At 44.5% G+C, this 20,370-nt stretch overlaps 1 protein-coding gene across 1 annotated transcript in view; it reads left to right on the forward strand.

Moving 5' to 3' along the window:
• LPCAT3 (lysophosphatidylcholine acyltransferase 3) overlaps positions 1-20,370 on the forward strand; it is a 178,474-nt gene that overhangs the window by 9,583 nt on the left and 148,521 nt on the right. The window contains exon 2 of the mRNA XM_085619889.1: positions 18,650-18,757. Within this exon, the coding sequence (XP_085476015.1) occupies positions 18,650-18,757 (108 nt within the window). The remainder of the gene's footprint in view (positions 1-18,649; positions 18,758-20,370) is intronic.

Here is a 20,370-nt window from a genome sequence, read left to right on the forward strand (position 1 = left end):
TAAAGAGCAGCACCTCCCCATGACCAGCATCTGCCTGACAAGCTCACAATCTCTAGTGGTTCTCTGCACAACTGCAGTGAGGATCTTGTCAGACTGGGAGCAAAGAAATGCAAAAAACCAAGATGGTACATCTTTCATCTATTCATTTAGGATCTGGGACAACTTTCCTACATCTACTAGGACTACCATTGCCCTGCTCCAATTTAAGAATGAGGCGAAGATGGATCTCTTTAAATAACACAGTGCTGTAATAGTCTACTCTTGCTTTAAGAAGAGCAGGTACTGCTTCACTCACTTGTTGACTCTATTTTTGCATTTGAAGTTTGCCATTTTTACGGTTACCAGCCATACCGAACTGTGGTATAAAAAACAAAACAACTTATGCTTCATGAAGTGGGTCGTTGATTATCAACTGGTATTACACATACCCCTCTCTTCGGCTAAATTTTGAGTTTGAGTGTCATCCTCTGGCTGAATACATTTCTTAAAATCTTGAATAAAGTCGCTGACCACACATTTTGTGTGGTCAGCACTCCTCTTAGTTTTGGTTTTTGAGACAATTAGTGTTAAAATAAGTGCCCCTTTTTGCGTGGTTGCCCCCCACTTTTTGCCTGATGTTGATGCTCTTTGACTAAGTGTGCCCTGGGTTCCTGCCAACCAGGTACCCAGGGCCTATGCTCTTTCCCTAAACTGTACTGTTGCACACCCAATTAGCAACTTGTTGGCCTCATGTAAGTCTCTTGTAAAAGGTTCCATGGGTACCAAGGGCATTGTGACCAGTGAAGGTCTGCAAGAACTGCAGCAAATATTGTGCTACCCTTGGAGGCCCTGTACCCTAACACACACACACACACTGCCATTGCAGGCTGCGTGTTTTGGTGCAGAGCAAAATAAACAGATGGCATGGCTCTGTGTGCCATGCCCACAATCCACTGCCTCTGGCATAGGTAAGCCACCCCTCTAGCTGGGTGCACTATACCACTGGTGAGGATACAGGTGCATGAGCCATGTACACCTACAGTGTCAAAGTTCATTCTTAGACATTGTAAATGCAGTGAAGCCATACAGAGTATATGGTATGGGAGTTTGTAATTACAAAATCCACAGCACTATAATGGCTTTACTGAAATCTGGGAAGTTTGATATCAACACATTAAACCCACTGTGGTGCCAGTGTGGGATTTAATGCAAAATGCACTGGGGGCATCTTAGAGATGCCTCCTGAAAAACAACCTAACTCTAGTCCTGGCTGCTCGCCATCTACCACCCCCAGACATGTTTCTCGGTCCTTGCCATCTTGAAGGTGGGGGGGGGGGCCCAGCCAACCAGAGTTAGGGTGGCATAATAGGCTGTGTACCCACCCCAAGGGAGGAACTCATTGGTCCCAACCTGTACATACCTTGAAACGCCTCTAAATTTTGTATTTAGGGGCAACCCTGAACCATGCCTCCTCAGACAAGAAGAAAGAAAAAGGACGAAGAGTCGTGCTGAATGAAGAAGAGGACGACACCAAATGTGCTGACCTCGACCTGCTCCAGCGGAATCCCGGTGCGTCCTGCAGTACCTCAGATCCCAGAGGACCTGCCCTGCCTTCACTAAAAAAGACTTGTTCTCCTGTGAGCACCGTATTTGCTCTCCAGCAGACTCTGGCTCTGGCCAAATCCGTGAGTCTGCACCCTCCATCCATGGCATGATTTTGAGTGGCCCAATGCCATGAGGAGGTGTCCCCGACAATCCTGACTTACCGCAAGTCTCCCGACGATGCCTGCTACCCCTATCTGCAGGATCCCCTTGACCGGAGCTGGGAAGGAAAACCCAACCCCAAAAGACACCCCTTCACCAATGCCCCATGGCCTTTGGTGGCCCAACCAACGGTGTCCCGGCATCCCACAACATCTCAACTTACTCCACCAACTGGTGGTCGCCCACAGAAGATCTTCGTGCCCGAGCATGCAGTGTTTGTTCTGACCAGAGCTTCCCCATTGAAACCATCAGGACTCCCGGCGTCGACCCAGCACCTGGCTGCCCAAGTGCCACTGTGGGTGCACTTTGTGTGCTATCTTGTATCCCCTTTGCCCTGAGCTAAACCCTAGAAGCTTGTCTCCCACATCAAGTGGTGTGTCTGTGAGCAGCCACCAACCGGTGGCCCCCCCTCATTGGAGAACATTGGGCCTCAGCACTCTGCAACCGGCTGCCCAAGTGCTGCTGAAGGTGCTTTTTGAACGCATCCTTGACCCTGGGGGAACCCCATAGGATTGCATTGACTGTTTTTATCTGAAAAACTTCGAAGTGTTGAGAGTGTTTGTATGGAAACATAAGAAACAGTGTTTTTGTGAAAACTGTTTTACCTACCTTCTATCTAGAAAATGTCCTAGTGTGATAAGTAGGGCATATCACATTGAGTAGAAAAAAGTAATCTAAAAAGTTATCACAAAGTAATTGCAAAGTAATTTCAACTGTTTCTGAACATTTAACCTACCTGTGACAAAACCAATTGCATTCAACTGTATTATTATTGAAAAGTAATATTTTACTTACCTGCACTAAGACTTGCTTGGTTCTAAAACTAAATACAACTAAGAAATATTTTTATACCAAACAATTTAGATTTTTCACAGCCTGCTGGGCAGTAAATGTGGATTTTATTAAAGACACCGCGGCTAAGATTATGCAAATCTCCTTTATTGCTAGCTCACAATAGCAACAATTGAAGAACATGAAACTCCAATGAACATTCTAACATAGTTGAAAGCCCCCCCCTACAAGCAGCCATCTTCCTTCTTTGTGCGCAGCGAACAAGATAATTCAACGGAGAAGATTAAACTTCACTTGAAAACCACTTTCTAGGAGAAGGACCAGGAACAACAAGTTTCTTATTCTGAAAGAAAAGAATAGATTCACGTAATATCTTTAACAACATCAGGGTGGGTTATAATAACATGTGGAGTGATAATCTTAGCCTCTGTGTCTAATAAAATCTAGATTTGTTTGCCCAGCAGGCTGTGAAAAATTTAAATTTTATGACATGGCACGGAGGCTTACATTATGTAAGTTCAAAGTGCATTAAGTACGTTATCAATCGCACTAGAGATGGGTCTAAAATAACAATTCTTATACATAGTTTATTCGACCAGTCTGCTGCCCTTAGGATTTCTTGCAGACCCCTTCCAAGGATAAAGGCTTTGGAAGCCGAAGTGCCTCTAAGGGAGTGTACTCGAAGAATAGAGACATCCACACCACTCTCATACATAACTTCTTTCACCCATCTTGCCAACGTTGGTGAAGAGATTCCCCTATGAGGCGATCTATGGGAAATTATTAATTTACTCTCGTTTCCTCACACTTTCAGTTCTTTTTTCGTACGCTTTCTGGCATTTAACAACAGTGTTCCATTCTGAGGAAAGAAAGGGTAAAAGAGGATGACATCGTTTTGGTTCTCTTTTTGAGATAAAAGCAAACTCCTTCTGGTTAGTATGCCCCACTGGAGACGTCCAGAGCTTTAACGTCTGAGGTTCTTCTGAATGATTGTAGACATAATAATACAGTACGTTTATAAGAAATACGTTTTAGAGAAAGCATTCTCGCCCCAGGAGCTTAGGGTTCATAACCCGTCCCTAATGTCCCACAAGGTGGTGTATTTTGCAGTTGGAGGGTTTAGTACTCTCACGGGTGTGGAATTTAATAAAATATCTACTTGTCCATGGGGCAGGTTGCTTCATAAATCTACTTGTCCTGTAACAAAATCCACTTGTCCCATGTAATGCAGCAATCTCATTATATAAGAGCTCTGAAATAGCCTCTCTGAGTATGCCGAGGTTCAAACCATAGTTTGAATACTAGCAATTCCCTTATGTTGCCTATTTCTGCGGATCTACATACAGGGGCTGATGGTAATAGAAGCAACATTTCCAGGGTTGGAATGTCCTTTTGAGTCTGTGCAAACCTACTAACTTGCATGTTTTAAGGGTTTTCACCAACTCTTCTCTAAAGTTAGAGCACCATACTGAGAAACGTTGGAAATGTACTCCTTACAATGGCAGACATAAAACTTCTTCCAGGGTTGGGAAAAAAGTGGTTGGAGGAAAAGTGAACTTGTAAATACTCAAGTTAAAGCGTGAGCAAATCTACACCTGCATATTTGCTCATGCTAAAATGCAGTTTACACATTTTCTAGGGGTACTATTTCTTGGCCTACAACTGTAAAGTCTTGTGAACTCACGAAAGCTGTATATGCAAGGACATGGGTGTACTTTTGAGACTTTAATAATTGGGCGCCTAATTAGGTCTGGCATTAACCAGGACCTTTTGTGTTTATTAAAACTCTGTCTCTTTCTCTATCGTCTAGCTTCACTGTGAGTGACAACTGTGTGTCTACGTGCTCATTGTGAAAGAACAGTATGCTGTTTTGTTCAGTGCCAGGAACTACTGTGGCAATATGTTCTTTTTGAGATCAAAGCAATTTTTGCTTTTGACAATGTTTGTTATAATGGTGTGGGCCCTGCAGCTTCCACACCAATAAGGTTTTACAAAAACCATGCCAAAAGAAGTTGCGCATTGACAAAACCAAAAGGCCGAGCAACAGTTTTAGACCTACTGGCTTTACCAATGCATGTTTATTTTTGTTTCCCATAAACTTATTAAAATTGGTTACACTGATTTTCCAGTATGAATATTTTTGGGCAATACTAGCATACATCAACACATTTTACTAAATGATGCTGCAAAGAAATGTTACCTACAAGTTTACAGTAGTTTAGCAAAATGGATTTGCATTCTTTTGTGAACATTTTATTTTGAAAGCATAAGTATAATCAATCTTGCTTTCAAGCTTCTGCAAATATTTGCATCTAATGAAAGAGCATTTTGGGTGAATTATACATAGCTTCGTATTGCTAATCATTGAAAACATGTGTACACATTTTTATACTGAAACCACTAGTGCAGTCTGAGCTTACAGCATTTACTTACAGCGCTCATAAAGGCATTGCATTAATGAACCATAAATACGAGTTTGAACAGCATTACCACATGAACACAAATATTACCTTAACCGCAGGCAATGCCTTTCCCTGATCTATAATGTGGTACTGTAAACTAGCTGCCAAAGGGTTTGTGCTGTAGGGGCTTGGGACTACTTAAACATGAGAACTTGTTGCTCTTGACCCCAAACAATATGTCCCGGGCGTCGTGCTATAGGAATTCCACATCCCTGTCTCATAATTCTGATTATCTTTTTAGTTGGCAAGTTCTGACCTACAGAGATGCCGTCTACTAGAGTGTCCTGGAGCTACAGCTGATCTATAAACATTGACAGTTCTGTAACTTAGGCCTGATGTGAAAAGTCCTGCACTAAATCAGTTGAAACGAGATCATAACCTAGTTGAAAAACTCCAGCGAACCCATTTGTTCTAAGCCAGTCGATATGCTTTCCTTGTTCCTATTACCCATGACTCTGAGTCGGACAGAATCTTGCGAAAGCCATGAGATTCGCCATTGTCTCCTGAAATCTTCCAGGTCATCATAACCAGTAGTTCCTTCTCCACAAGGGGGTGGAAGTCTCCCTCTGGACTTAGGAGTATTTCTCTGAATGAAGGTATTAGGGTTGGAAAGTCTATGCTCAATTCCAGGATGATTGGGAACCAGGCTTGTGATCTCAAAAGGGGAGTTACCACTACTAGACTCTCTTTGTAACGATGTGCAAGAAGGAGTAGTCGAGGTAGCATGACAAATGGCGGGAAGGCATAGGGTGCTAAACCCCTCCAGTCTTAGAGGAAAGCATCTACCCCTTGTGCTTGAGGGTCCGGTCTCCAGCTGAAGAATTCCCTTAGCTGAGTATTCAGTCTGTCTGCAAACAGGTTTGTCCTGAAGGGGCCCCATTTGGACGGGATAGTCAAGAATATTTCCCGGTTCAGTTTCCAGTTGCTGGAATCTTTGAAATTCCTGGAGACCTAGTCTGCTACACCATTGCTTAATCCAGGAATATGTTCAGCTATAACTGATATTCCTTTGTTAAAGCAGTATCCCCAGAAACCCTTCACTAGACCTGTAAGACCTTTGGAATGGCGTCCTCCCGGCTTGTTGACGTACCTGACTGCTGACACATTGTCCATATGTAACATCACACATCCTTTCATTGACTTCTGGGTGAAGCAACGAACTGCAAATGAACCCGCTAGTAATTCTAAGCAGTTGATATGCAATTTCTTCTCTTGATCTGTCAAACAACCCCCTGTTTAAGTTGTCACATCTGACACCCCATCCTTCCAAACTTGCATCCGATTCTATTATTAAATCTGGTTCCTCTCCCAAGAATAGCTCTGCCATTCCATGCCTCTGCATTCTTCAGCCACCATGGGAGTTCCCTCCTTGATTCTTGGTCTACCACAAAGCCCAGGAATTGTTTGTTGCCTTGGTATTGTTCAAGATTTTTTCTTGTTTATTGTAAACCCCAGGTGTTCCAAAAGACGTATGGCGAGGTCTGTATGACGGAATACCGTCAGTTTGGATTGAGCCATTATAAGAATATCATCCAGATATATTATAGTCACTCCCCTTTCCCTGAGACCGATAGTTGAAGGACGTAGGACCTTTGGTCAAGCACCCTTTAGATAGGGTTCCTCCAGAGGCCCTCGTTCTCAGGGCCTTACTTGCCCCTTCTTGGCCACTAGTAGATGGCCATGCCTTATTGGAAATTGATTCGATTTGTTTTATTTATAGTTTCATCAAGGGAACCCAAAACTTTATCTAGGGCTTTAACTAATTCCTCTAGTTTATCAACAAGATTTAATTGTGGGAAGGGTGCAGACATATTGATAACAGGGGTAAAATTATCTAAATAACTAGTTTGGAGAATAAAAAGGTGATGATAAATATCAAAAACTTGTATATTTAAAGGTTATTGATATCGTTTTTGAGGGGGAAATTTATCAGCTGCTCGATCCTCAGGAGACAGCTGTCTGGGTTAACTGTCACTGTGATGGTGACCAAATGCAAAAAATGGAGGACGTATTACTGTGCATTAGAGTATCACAATGGGTTAAAATTGCGGTCACGCACGCATTTGCTGTGTGTGACTGTTTCTTAATGGCCTTTCCTCTAATGTGCACTCATGCCGATACCCGTTGTGCCGGTGAAAGGCTAATGCTCATTGAGATCGTGTGTTGCCCCGCTTATTTCTGCTGTTAGGTAATGCGAGAATGGGAGCGTGTGAAGCGAGGAGGACTCGGTGGTGTTACGGATCCGGGTAGCTCAGTGAAAGCGTTTCCGCGGAAACACGGTAGTGCTTCGCCATCGGGACTAGCGCTACGGTCGGTATTTTAAATTATTTAAGCATAAATGGAGCGATGAGTGGGGGAGTATAGGCCAGGGAAGGCTAATTTAGGGGTTCCGGTTCAGAATAAAACCGGAAGTTTGAATGTAAGCTTATCAAAGCTAATATTAAAAGTCAGAAAAAAGGTTAAATGGCACAAAAGACTCAAAGCATAGAGTACTCAATATTGTACGTATAAGGATATATATACTGTGTAGTTAAACAGCAAAGCAAAAAAGGGACCATATAGTACATATGAAGTATGTAAAGTCGAAGCTCATAAAAAGGAATACTTAGCTTGTGAGCAGCAGCAACGAAGGAAGATGGCTGCTTGTGGGGGACTCTATACTATGTTAGAATGTTCATTGAAGTTCCATATTCTTCAATTGTTGCTGCAATAAAGGAGATTTGCATAATGTTTAGCCTCCGTGTCATGCCATAAAATTGGTCCGAGTTTAGTCTGAGTGTGTGAAATCATTTCTTGCCAGAGTCTGTACAATAAATGCTTAACATCTACTTTTACCTCTGTAAGCCTTTGGGGAGCCACTGGACTCTGTGCACACTATACCTTACTTTGGTATAGTATATACAGAGCCAGCTTCCTACAATTAGTGAATCCTTTCTGGTGCTAAAAGGTCACTCCTTGTTATGTTTGCCAGGAACATTGGGATGCCAAACGGTATCTTGTAAAGTTTTATGCATGAAAGCCGCACAAGACCTGTTCCCTTGTGCATAGGTATGGTGTGACGGAGTTCTAGGAATGCTGGTTTGGAAGTAGATGAATGTAATAGCTATATGTTGACGAAGTACTATTTTGGGAAATGGACTTCAATCGCCCATCATTGACTGAGGGGGGAGAGTATTGGGTTGAGAGATCGATCACATGTTGAACAGGGTGCAAGAAGTACAGTTCTCCCCCCCCCCCCCCCCCCCCCCCCATTCAGCTAAATGGGGGGGGGGGGCACGATATTTGTTTGAGAGTCTGTAGACCTCCAGTGTTTTTTTTTTTTTTTTTTTTTAATTACTAATTTCATTGATTTTCAAGATACCATATGGGCAAGCCCAGCGAGCATCGAAGCATGTAAGTAAACAATATACATAAGCAAGGCACCATATAGACCCTAAACCCCCGCCCCCTCGCTCACAACCAGCCTATCTATTGGATCAGGGGAGGCCACTGACCCCAGAAGTGACGGGTCTATGTCACGATACGCGTCCCATCTGGCCCAGATCTTCTTGTGTTTTTGCGTACATCCCCTAGCCTGAAATTCTGCACCTTCAGCGAACAGGCACCTATCCATTGCTTTCTTCCAGGTACCACTACTGGGTGGGAGTGTTGCCTTCCAGTGTTGTGTGATGTAGCGTTTTGCTAGTGTAAGCCCTAGGAACAATATTTGCCTTTTATATCTGTCCCCCCGATGTCTTCGGTACTGTGTAGGAGTATCAAACGGAGGTCTGCAGGAATGCAGCATGCCAGCACCCGCCCCAAACAGGACCTTATACCCGTCCAGAAGTGTTGCAGAGCTGCACAGGTCCACACCGTGTGGAGAAACTACCCCTCCTCAGAATCACAGCGGAGGCACATAGGGGACTGAACAGCCCCCATCTTGTAAAGACCTAAACGTGTAAAGTAAACCCTGTGAAGATATTTGAACTGGATCAGACGGTAGCTGGCAGAGACCGCAGAGTACCGGGGGCTAGCCAGTGCCTCGGCCCAGTCATCATCCGTCAATGTGGGCACATCTGCTTCCCACGACGCCCAGGTCCGGTGTAGAGTGGTCGTGGTGTGTGTGGTCAGTGTTTGATAGATTTGACGGGTCTTGTGGGCACCTAGGTTCCCCATGAGCAGCCGGCCCTCCAACGGGTGGAACTCCGGGAGACTCGTGAGGTCCCTTATCAAAGGGGATATAGCGTGTCTGAGTTGCAAATATCTGTGTGCGTTTTGTGAAGGTCAAAATCAGCCTGTAGTTGCTGAAAGGATTTCAATGTGGACGCCCGCATTGCGTCTCCCAACACAATAATCCCAATGTCATCCCACCTGCGGAAACCCGCCAGAGCCGCGACTGGCTGGAGGTGTGTGCCGCGCTACAGAGGTGTAGCACCGTTGAGTTTGCCCCACCATCCCATCTGTTGGACCGCTCGCCTCCAGATCTGAATGGCCGTCCTACATGCCGGGGGGGGGTGGGGGGGGGTTCGACCTCCAGTGTTTTTGAAACATTGTTTCTCAATTTGCTTCCACTTGTTTTTTGGAGAATGTTTTCGCTTTGTACAGTTTCTATCAGTAAACTGCTGCGTGGGGTTAATATCGTTCCTTTTAATACTTTCATTGTTTATTAGTATTTGTTGACTCGTTTTAATTTTGTTATTCTTCTAGGGACCATTTTTGTTATTCCTTTTGTATCTTTTGTGTCAAATCTGTGAATGGAAAGGGAATGTGTTATAAAGTTTTATGCTTTAACCCCCACACGAGACTCGTTCCCTCGTGCATGGGTATGGTTGTAGAACTTTGATGGGGTTCTAGGTGGGTGCCTGGCTAGCAAGGGATTGACCACTGTTTTACTGCAGCTCCAATAAAGCTTACCTCTGTTCAGACAAGCTTCGTGTCTGAGGCCATCTTTACCACAGTATCCCAATCTCCAGATTCGCCCAAAAGGATTGGGTCCCACATAGTGCTGACATTCACATACATCAAACTCAGCACTGTGATGCAGTCAATACTTTGGTCGGCAGCATCTGTGTGGTCCATATCATGAGGTAAAACAAATTAATCGGCATCTGTCCCCTTGAACAGTTAGATGAGGGTAACTTGAAACAGATTCTGTTTTAGCTCCAATTCTTTGTTTTTATGTGTGGGAATGTCACCCGTGACTTTGAATTCTCTGGCGTCTGGGTCAGTGGCTAAGCAAAAACACAAGCTAAAATTTCTTCTGCATGTATGGCAGTGTTTCTTAACCTGTTGTCCGAAGACTCCTGGGTGTCTGCAAGGCCTACTTATGGGGTTTGTGACGGTTTTACAAAATTAAATATTATTTCAACTAAATAAAGTATATATAAATAAGAAAAAACACATTGTAAATGTGAAAGCTTTTTCTAGATTGTGAATTTAGTGTTTCATTATTAGAACATTTGTTTGGTGTGGATTTGTTTTTGTAATTGTTAGTGTTTTTTTTTAAAAAAAAAAACATTTTTATTTTTTTTTAGGTTCAAAGCATAGAAATTGCTTAGGCCACTGGTTCCCAGCTTCCAATAATTACTTTGAGGATGTCCCCTGGATTTCTGAAATGATTTAGTGGGTGTTTACTGGAGTCAAAAGGCAAGAACCGCTGGTGTATGTGACATGTTCCTAGAATGTTACCTAAAGTCGTACAAAATAAACCATTATTCAACTTAAAATGTTAGAACACCGAACCCATGCAAATGTAGAGTGCCCATCATGGACCACAGTCTTTTGATTCAGAATGACTTAAGACTGGGTTTCTCCTGAAATTCACCAAGAATTACCCTTTTCTATGTTCTATTGTTGTGATACTTCTATTGGGACATTGCAGGAGGTACAGTTACATACCCCTGCCTTGAGTGTCTGCTTGTATCTGGTATACTAGGTTTTTAGGTCTGGCCTAGCGACGCAGTGCATGCGCTGCTCGCCTTGTTAGTTCTGGCCTAGCGACGCAGCGCATGCGCTGCTCGCCTTGGCGAGATCTATTGTAGATTTTTGTTTTGGCGGAAGGGGGACAGGAGATGTGCACGCTTACAGGTCATGTGTACGCGTGCACATCTCCTGTCCCATATGGGTTGTGTACGCTTGCACATCTCCTGTCCCTCCCCGGCTCCTGCTCGCTGTGCCTGCGCGGAGAGGAGATGTGAACACAGAGACAGCTTGTTATTTTGGGTTGTGTAAACGGAGTTCATGACGCCGAAAGCCCAATACAATACAGCAGCATATACGGCGCGCGCAGACATCCTGCCACAGCATCTGCATTGCCTGGCAACACTCCTTCACGGTAGCAGAACTAGGACAGCAGTCAGCGCGAGGAGCTTTAATCCCGACTTGTTGCGCAGATCCGTTATTACAGCCCTGGGTCTCTCGTGCAGCACTCTGCAGAAGCGCCTTGTGCCGCCAACAGGAACCTCTGCTGATCCATCATTAAAAAACAAACATAGCTCTCAGTCCTATCCTGCCCGCTGCTTTTTTAGTTCTGGTCCCTCCTATGCGCACATACACGCGTGCGCAAACATGCGTATGCACACAAGCTCGAAGTATCGCAATGTTCTGCGGATACGCTTTGTCCTGCCGCGATCACTTCTACTAATCCGTTATTAGGAATCATACAAAGTTACAAGTCCTATCTTGTCCCTGCTATTTTAGGTCTGGTCACACACAATGGGCACCTTCACACACTTACAGGTGCGTGCATGCACACTTATAATCTTCCAAAATGCACAGTCCTGCCAGTAAGAACTTTTGCTGATCTATTAATACCCAGCATTTGCAATGCAATAGGTCTTGCATGTGCGAAATTTGAAGCTATTGGCATTGTAAATGACAATGCCTTTTATTTATCTTTTTTTTTAAACCAACACATAGATACAAGGTTTGTCCTTTACAATGCCAGTAGCTCAAAGTGTCGCAAATGTGAGACCTATTGCATTGCAAATGCTTGTTATTTTGGGCTCCTGTAGCACACTAAATGTGCACAGAGGCTTAGATCTGCCTTCTGACATGTATATGGTCCTGTCCCTGTTGTGTGACCTGAAGGGGTGTATCTACCAAGTACACCCTCATTGACGGAGCGGACTACTATCTCTATCATGGGTCTAGCACATTCCGCAGTCGTAGTAGCGTACCGTAGTTTGTGAATCCATAGTTGTGTCCAAACTTTGTCATTGGGGTGAAGGCCTAATAGCCCACCTGGTTTGTTTAAATTCTGTTCACTTTACCATCTCCTACCACGAACACCCCAAATGTGTGTTGTGCATATTTTTGCATGCAGCCTACATGATACATGTATGTTGTGCCGGAGGAAGGAAGTGTTACACATGAACTAGAAGGACTGCATTGCAAACAGAGCTGGTGTCTGCATGACAGCTGGCATTAAAGAGGGGGAGGACATTCCTCGTTTACCTGACTTGAAATGCCTGTATGTCTGCTGAGGGGAAAAAGGGGCCTGCCATCCCTTCAGAAGGAGTGATTATCTAGGATGAGCAAGGTGCACCATGATCGTGGTGCTAGTGAGGTCTGTCAACAGAGGAGTACTGGGAACCACGGTGTCTGCAAGTAATGGACTCTCCACCTATGGTTCGAGGCTGGAATAAGACAACCAACATGAAGATTGCCAAACTCCAGTTGGAGTTCACATTACAGTCGGCAGTCTGCACTCTAGTTATGTCGGGAGCGGAGTGGCATGTACTTGGCTGCTGTCCTTGTCAGAAATCGTAGATTGGTCCGGTCCTCTGTGGCAAAAGGAATCAAGGGTTGCTTGACCTGAGGCGCTCTGCCTGAGAGATGTGAGGATGGTAAGTCGCTTGTTGCTGAGCCTGTGTATGGTTACCAATCTCCTGTCCGCCAGTTTCAAGTGAGATCCCGACCTCTGCATCGACCAGACTGCAAAACTGGCATTGGCATCATGAATTGGCAACCTCACCGAATGTGCAACTGCCACAGAGGAAGACATGCTGGAGCTAGTGATTCACACGCTCTCCCAGAAGCGGGGGAGTCAAGCAGAGACAAAGCCAGGCAGTTACCCAATTGCACTAAATCCACCAGGAACCGACCCGACAAGAACTGTAAAAGACTGAGCTCATTTTGCCATAGAGGGGGTGCAGAGCATAATCATGTACTAGTTTGTTTCTGGAAGTAATTGCCTAGAAAAGAAGGGAAGTAGCATGTAGATCAGGTGTCTCCAATGAGAAGCTCAGAAGCTACTAGTGGCTTGCCGGTACCCTGAAATTAGCTCTCTGAAGTCTAGTCCAGCAAAGTAATCTTTAATTCGGAGGGTCTAACTCTACTGAAGTAGGCAGCACTGAATATCTCCGTATATTTGGAGTAATCTCCAGCCAAATCAATGGTAGAAAGACCCGCTTGCACACACCTAGCTCTGTGTGTGTGTGTGTGTGTGTGTGTGTGTGTGGTTGTGTGTGTGTGTGTGTGTGTGTGGTTGTGTTGTGTTGTGTTATGTTGTGCCAAAAAAGTACTAGCAATAACTAGAGTGCAGAAGTATTTGGGAACCATACTTTAGCAATCCTGGAGCCAAGCAAAGGTTAGATTGAAACTGTAGACAGGAAATGGCAGTTCATACTGAGTAGGGAAGATATCTAGCTTTCAGAATTTCTTTTGTTCCATTTGGCTTTTGCTGGTATTTTATTAGTTATGTAGAGGCATTCTATCAAGAAAGGTTTTCCTAACATTGCGGTTCATAACCTCGTCTTTTGAGTTGGGGTGGATGGTGTTCTACTGTAATATCTCATTTTAGCTACACCAACCAAAAATATTGTGTTCCGAATATAGACCACCTCAATATCGTGTATGTGTCTATATCTACCTTACTGCCAATAGCCAGGAGGTAGTTATAGTTGGGACCAATGTTTCGATAGGAAAATAGTTTCTTGTTTTGCCAATAACTTTTGCGCCGCTTGATGAATCTTCGCAATTTTTTTTTAAACTTCCACTTTTTGATTTGGCTGCTGTGTTGAAAGTTTCAGGGTGATCCGTCAAGCGGGGACTGATGGAAAAAGTGGGGTCCCAAAACAAGTTTTCCCAATGGTTGGTCTATGGGATTTTTCATTTTTTTAACATGACTACAGCCCAAACTGCTGAACTGAATGACACCAAGTTTGGTAGAAAGCTAGATGTTGGCCCAGAAAGCGTGCTTATTGTGATTTGTTGTAAATCCATTCAGTAGTTTCAGAGATATTTAAATTTAAAAAAATCTAGTTATCTGGGAGCCTAAAATCCTACTGAAATTTGGTTGGCTGCCAACACTTCAACCAGGAAGTGTTGGCAGCTTTCTTAGGACTCTGTTTGAAGCAGAGTCCCACAAAAAATGCAAAAGAAAAGGGGACAGGATAGAAACGCTCTGACCCCTAGGCCTCTTGAGAGGGGTTGGGGATTTCTGTCGGATCCAGACAAAAATGTAAAAAAAAAAAAAAAAAAAACCGCGAAGTGCAGGCTCCTGCACTTTGTTCATTATCTGCCTTGGGTGAGCCAGGTTCAGGGGCATTATGCAAATATGAGCGAGGTCTATTTCCCCCCCCCTTCCCCCCCCCCCCCCCCCCCCCCCCCCACTCCGCTCCTGGGGCTTATTGATACCCTGGCGACCACCATCTCCCCGGGGCTTCTTTACTAACGGCCCAGAGAAGGGGGTCACACGGCACACCCCTCCCCTAATTAAAAAAAAATACAGAAAACTCCAGCTAATCGCTGGATGCCCGGCCCCTTTCTGCACCACTCTGCAAATGCGCCTCCAGGCACATTACTGGTTGGGGAATTAATTCCACTTTAGTCCTGTGTGCCTCGGGACTAAAGTGTACCTCTTCCGCCTAACCAGTAGTGCGCCAGGAGGTGTGTTTACAGATTGGTGGAGAAAGGGGGCGTGACCTCAGACAACCTTTTAGCAATCCAGCTATGTGGGACTTACTGGAGGTCACATGAGGGTTAGTTGGGCCCTAAGGACCCTGAGGAGAAAGTGAACTTCATCCCACAACCAGTAATGCGCCAGGAGACGTGTTTGCAGATTGGTGGGGAAATTGGATGTTGTCTCTGAAGACCTCTCAGCAGTCACGCTGTGTGGGACTTACTGGAGGTAACAGGAGGAGTTGTTGGCCGCAAAGGACGTCACTGATGACATCATCAACAAAATCACTAACGCACCCACTCAACCCCCCCCCTAGAATCTTGCATACACCAACTCCATCATTCACAGACCCATACCAGTATTTAAACACCCACTCACTGATTCATAGATCTACGCGCACATCCACTCACTCGCCCTTATAGCCACTCATACAACCACCCACTCACTAATAGTCACTAACATACCCACTCATACTTCCACTCACACACTGAATCAGTCACCCATAGAGCTACTCGCATACTTGCTCACCTATACAGACACACACAACCGGATACTAACACATACTCACCTATACAGTCACTGACACAAGCACACACTTGCCCATAAAGCCACTCTCTCACTCATGTACCCCATCACTCACATATGATGCCTTTCTCATACCTAGTTACTCACCCATATACCACTGACACACATCCACTCACTCACCCACACAGCCATACACAGTCACCAATACAGTCCCTCACACATGCACTCACTCACCCATACAGCCACTGACTCACTCATCCATGCTGACAGTCACACAACCCATCACCCACCAACACAGGCACACAAACAGGTACTCTCACCCATACAGCCACTCACGTACCTACTCACTCACACATCCATACAGCCACTTTGCCACCAACTGGCATAATGATACAGACATTCACACAGCCAGTTACTCAACCATACATTCACTGAGAAACCTAATCACTCACTTATATAGTCAGTCGCGCACCCACTGAATCATCCATACAGGCACCCATACACGTACTGTTTCACCAGTACACCGTGGTGTGTGTGTGTGTATATATTTAACACTCAAACATTTTAAAAAGTCACTGGATGTTGTCCTCAGTGATATCAGCAGTGCATTGCGGGGGCCTGAATTATAGTTAGCTGAGCGATCTATTACTGCTTAGTGTCACTGGTTTTTTACGAGTGAAACCTGAGCCGAACTATAACTTTCCTATAACCTTTGCTTTTTTCAGTGAAAAATAAATAAATGTATAGTTTTATTTACATTTTTAAATTTGTCTGTTTATATTTATACATATCAGTTTCATGGTAAGTATGTCTGGAATGCAGAACAGAGAATCTATACTACTTACCTGTGTGTGTTATATATCTTCACGATCAGTAGAATTCTGGATATGATCTTTTTGGTATCACTTAATATTATAACGTACATCTGCGTACTCTCAACTAGTAATCCCACAGTGTGTTGTCACTATTGGGATTCTCTGTGGGCATTCCTGGAACAATTCAGTCATTAGTAGCTCTGGGCTATTTACAGCAATCGGAAGTAGCTTTCATTATTGAAAAGGTTGGAGACCTCTGGTGTACATTCACCACCCAGGCCACTAAATTGCATCTTGCCTGTTTTTTAGGTGTAGAATTTAGTTCTAGTACTCATTCAAGTACTTTGTTTCCGAAAGAAAACCACCGGGCTGAACAGTCGGTTACTATGCTGTTTTTTTTTTTTAGCTCGATCATCCCCCTTCCCTGAGAACATCCCCCCTTCCCTGAGAAGCATTTGACTGCTTGTCGTTGTATATTCGGAGTCCAATTCGGATAGGGTATGCACTTGTTGCAGTTCCACAGTAGAACGGACCCAGGGTTATTGGAGGGGAAACTACCTTAACTATTGTTTTGGCTCCATAGCCCTTGCTTGCCCCAGCACCTCTCCGAACAGTGTACGACTATAGTAGGGTGGCAATTTAATCTCCTTGGAGTGTATTCACTAAAAAAGTTTTAATTGAGTCTTAAACCGTTCAAGAATTTAAAGCTTTTGTCTTGGAGGAAAATGGATTGTTCATGGTCTTAACAGATAACAAAGCAACAGTGTACGAACCAGGCGGGGGGCACTCACCCCACCATTGCAGCTTGATTATTCTCACCATATGGGTTTGTGGCCCTGCGACCTAAGTACCAGAATCTCATGTCTTGAGGCACAGGCTTTAAGTAATGGCTTTCGATGCCTCTGAACAGCAATGTGGATGAGATCTCTTTTTCTCAAATGCAGCACGGTTGCCAATGGTCTGAACTATTTTGTCAAACACCCCCCCAACCTCTGTTAGAAGCCGCTTTCGATGAAGGGGCAGTTGTGTTTAGTTGGCATCCTTTCTTTGATTTACGAGCAGAGATGTGTACCATCACTCGAGAGCTAGAGAAGGTTATTGATATCTTAAGGATGAACAGCAGCGGCAGATTTGTGTGTTACCTTCGTATCAGAGACATTTCATATGTTAGTCCGCTGCTTTTTTTCCCTTTTTTGCACCTCTGCTCATGCTTTTTTCTCTCATACTTATTCGACTCCGTACATGGTTGAAAAAATCCTGTATATTAGAATGCTTTCCCTCTGGTGTTCCTGCATGCTTAGTGGCTTTAGTGCTTTATTGGTTTCCGCCAGGTGTTTTTGGCACATTGAATGAGTTCCTCGATGCTTGACGGTGCTGCAGGCTGCCAAGAGATGAGCATTAGGCTTACCAGAACCTAAAAGTAAGGCATCTCAAGCATACTGGCAGGCCTCGTGACGCACCATTCACACCCATCCCTGGGTCTCCATGGACATCGCTCTTGGTTGGCAGGCTTATGCACCCCGAGGGGAGTTGATACCTGCTTTGACAGTCCACGTTACTTTGAAATTCACTGATGACCTTGGTGGCTCGCTTTAGGTCTGCCTCGACTTTGCCACTACCAATCCTATCTGCTCCACCGTTGGCAGGACTTTGCTGTCCTCCAGACCAGATGCATGTTTTGTCCCCCAGAGAAAGTTTGTCTTTGCAGATGTCTGCGTACCATAAACCCTTTTGTCATTTGAGCCCTGGAACTTTCTGCAGACACTTTCCTATAAGAGTTAACACTCATCTTTTCTCTACCGGCCCTGATTTTGTGAATATGCAGCCGGAAAAGACCTTCCATTTGCACTGCTAAAGTAGATTTTCCTTCCTCGATGGGGGGGGGGGAGGAAAGCTCGCGGTCACATAGCCAATAGGTCTCGCTTTTGGGACCTTATAAGTATTTAGTTATGTAACAGTTGCATGGCTAAACACTTGTACGGTCCCAAAGGCGAGACCTATTGGCTATTCCAATGCTTGTTTCTATTGTATGTTGTCATGGAGGGTATTTTTTCACTGAGTATGTGTTGGGTCATTTAAAAAATGAATGGATGGATAGTTTGGGGTCCTTGGTATCTACTCATCCTCTGTTTCTTTATCTTCAAAGCTTGTGGCAATATCTTTTTACCCCTGTGCTCTGCTATGAGGACACTTGCAGAAGGCAAGTCCTACCCTCCTCTTCCTGCTCTGGGTTTCTGCAGTAGTGTTCTTACCCGATTCTCTTCCACCCCCCACCTTTTGTGTTCACGGCTACTGAAGGGCTATTATGCCACACCCTCTAAAAAATGCCCTGTTCTGGCTTTTTGTCACGGTTTTCTTTTTCTATACACAGATACACAAAAGAGCTAGCTTGTGTACAGATCCTAATCGATGCTGTTTTCTCCCTACAGGTTACCCCTTGGCCCTATTCCAGCGCTGGTTCCTCTATGGAAAGGACCCTCACCTCTTCTACGTGTTCCACACCATCACCGGCCTCGCAATCTGCTACTTTAACTTCGGTAGGTACTGAGTGCATGGCTGATAGCTCTCAGAGGAACAGCAGTGGCAGCATGTAGCCCACAGTAACGCCATTTCTGACGTCCTTCGTTGGCAGTCATTTGCAGTGGCTGGCTTTTACATTGCCCAGGAGAACGGCTCCCAACTCCCAGACTCGTCTCAGATGTTTGGCTGGTCCTTTTCCGCTTCCTACCTGCTGTTTCCCAAAGGTGACTGTGCATCTCATCACTGTTTCTATTTCTAGAGCAACTGCTCTTGCCTTTCCCCGAATGTTCAGTGGAATAGTATTCCTCCTTTGTCCTCCCAAACCCAGCTTCAGACCCTTTTAATCTTCAGGAGTGTAATTCACCCAAGCGTAGTCCCTGTGACGCTAGTGAACTATAAGTGCAGATTGTCTGCTGGTGATAAAATGTGATCATTAGGGATATACCAGGACTGTATTACAGATCTAGATTCACACGTATTTCTCCCCATCAACATCTGTCAGGATTGTGCCTCTTAGTACAACAGAATGACAAGCACTTGCTTGTGACTTCCATAACCCTACACCCACCCAAACGATCTTATTTATGCACTCCTTTACCAGCAGCGCCCACAAGTAATCCCTGCTCTGTCGGCCAGAGCAGCAGTATGGTTCTCAATTTAAATGTTCACACCAACTGAGATGGTTAGTCCAGAATTATTCTAGCCACACAGGCTGTGTAGATTCCTATTACGTGCACCTGTTTTCAGAGAGCACGGGTAGAGGCGCCCAGGTGGAATGTGTTAGCCTGTCTCCCTCGGTCACAAGCAGGAAATGTATGCAGCTCAGAGACGGCAGAGAAGGGTCTATGCTCTGATCATAATTTTTTCATCCTACTTCCCATAGGAGGTGGCTGACTAGGCCACTAGTAACAACAGTACAGAAGATTCAGGTAATAGTTTAACCCATTACTGGAATCTACACATGAGATGCATGGGTTTGCGTTTGTATCATTACCACTGTGCCACATCCCAAAGCTGGACAATGGGAACCTGCAGGCTAAATGAAGGAGCTCTGTTCATCCCATTTCTGCAGTTCCACCTGACAGTGGGAATGCCCCCAGTACTTTTTATTTAAATAAATGTTGTGCGAGTCGTAGGGGTTTCTGATGTCCAGCTGTGAAATCTAATATGGAAGCACTTGTTGGTTTACTTTGGAGTTCCAGGGAGACCAGAGAGCATGATATCACAAAAGCCCGACAGTTGCACAAAGTTATTGATGTATTGTTAATCGCACTGGCTATAGAAAGGCGTATAATTCAAGGAGGGTGCTGCAAGGAAGGCATAATTATAACACAAAGTTGGAGAGCTAGAGTATTAACACTCAAAATTGCATAAACTGTAGTCTGAAGTGGGGCAAAATTAAGCGGTGCAGTAATAAGTCCTCTGATCCTGGGTCTGACAGGTCTTCCTATTTATAGATTACATCCTGACGGTACTGCATCTGAGACATCTGGATAATACCCAATGCCTTCACACTTGGATGTTAGTCTGGGTTTAGCATGATATGTTTATTATCTTATATGCCATAACAAAACCAATAATCCGGGTGTCCAGTCTACCAGCCACCTAACAGAGGAAAAAGATACCTGCC

The sequence above is a fragment of the Triturus cristatus genome, chromosome 7 (assembly GCF_964204655.1).
Source record: "Triturus cristatus chromosome 7, aTriCri1.1, whole genome shotgun sequence".
Classification (NCBI taxonomy): Eukaryota; Metazoa; Chordata; class Amphibia; order Caudata; family Salamandridae; genus Triturus; species Triturus cristatus.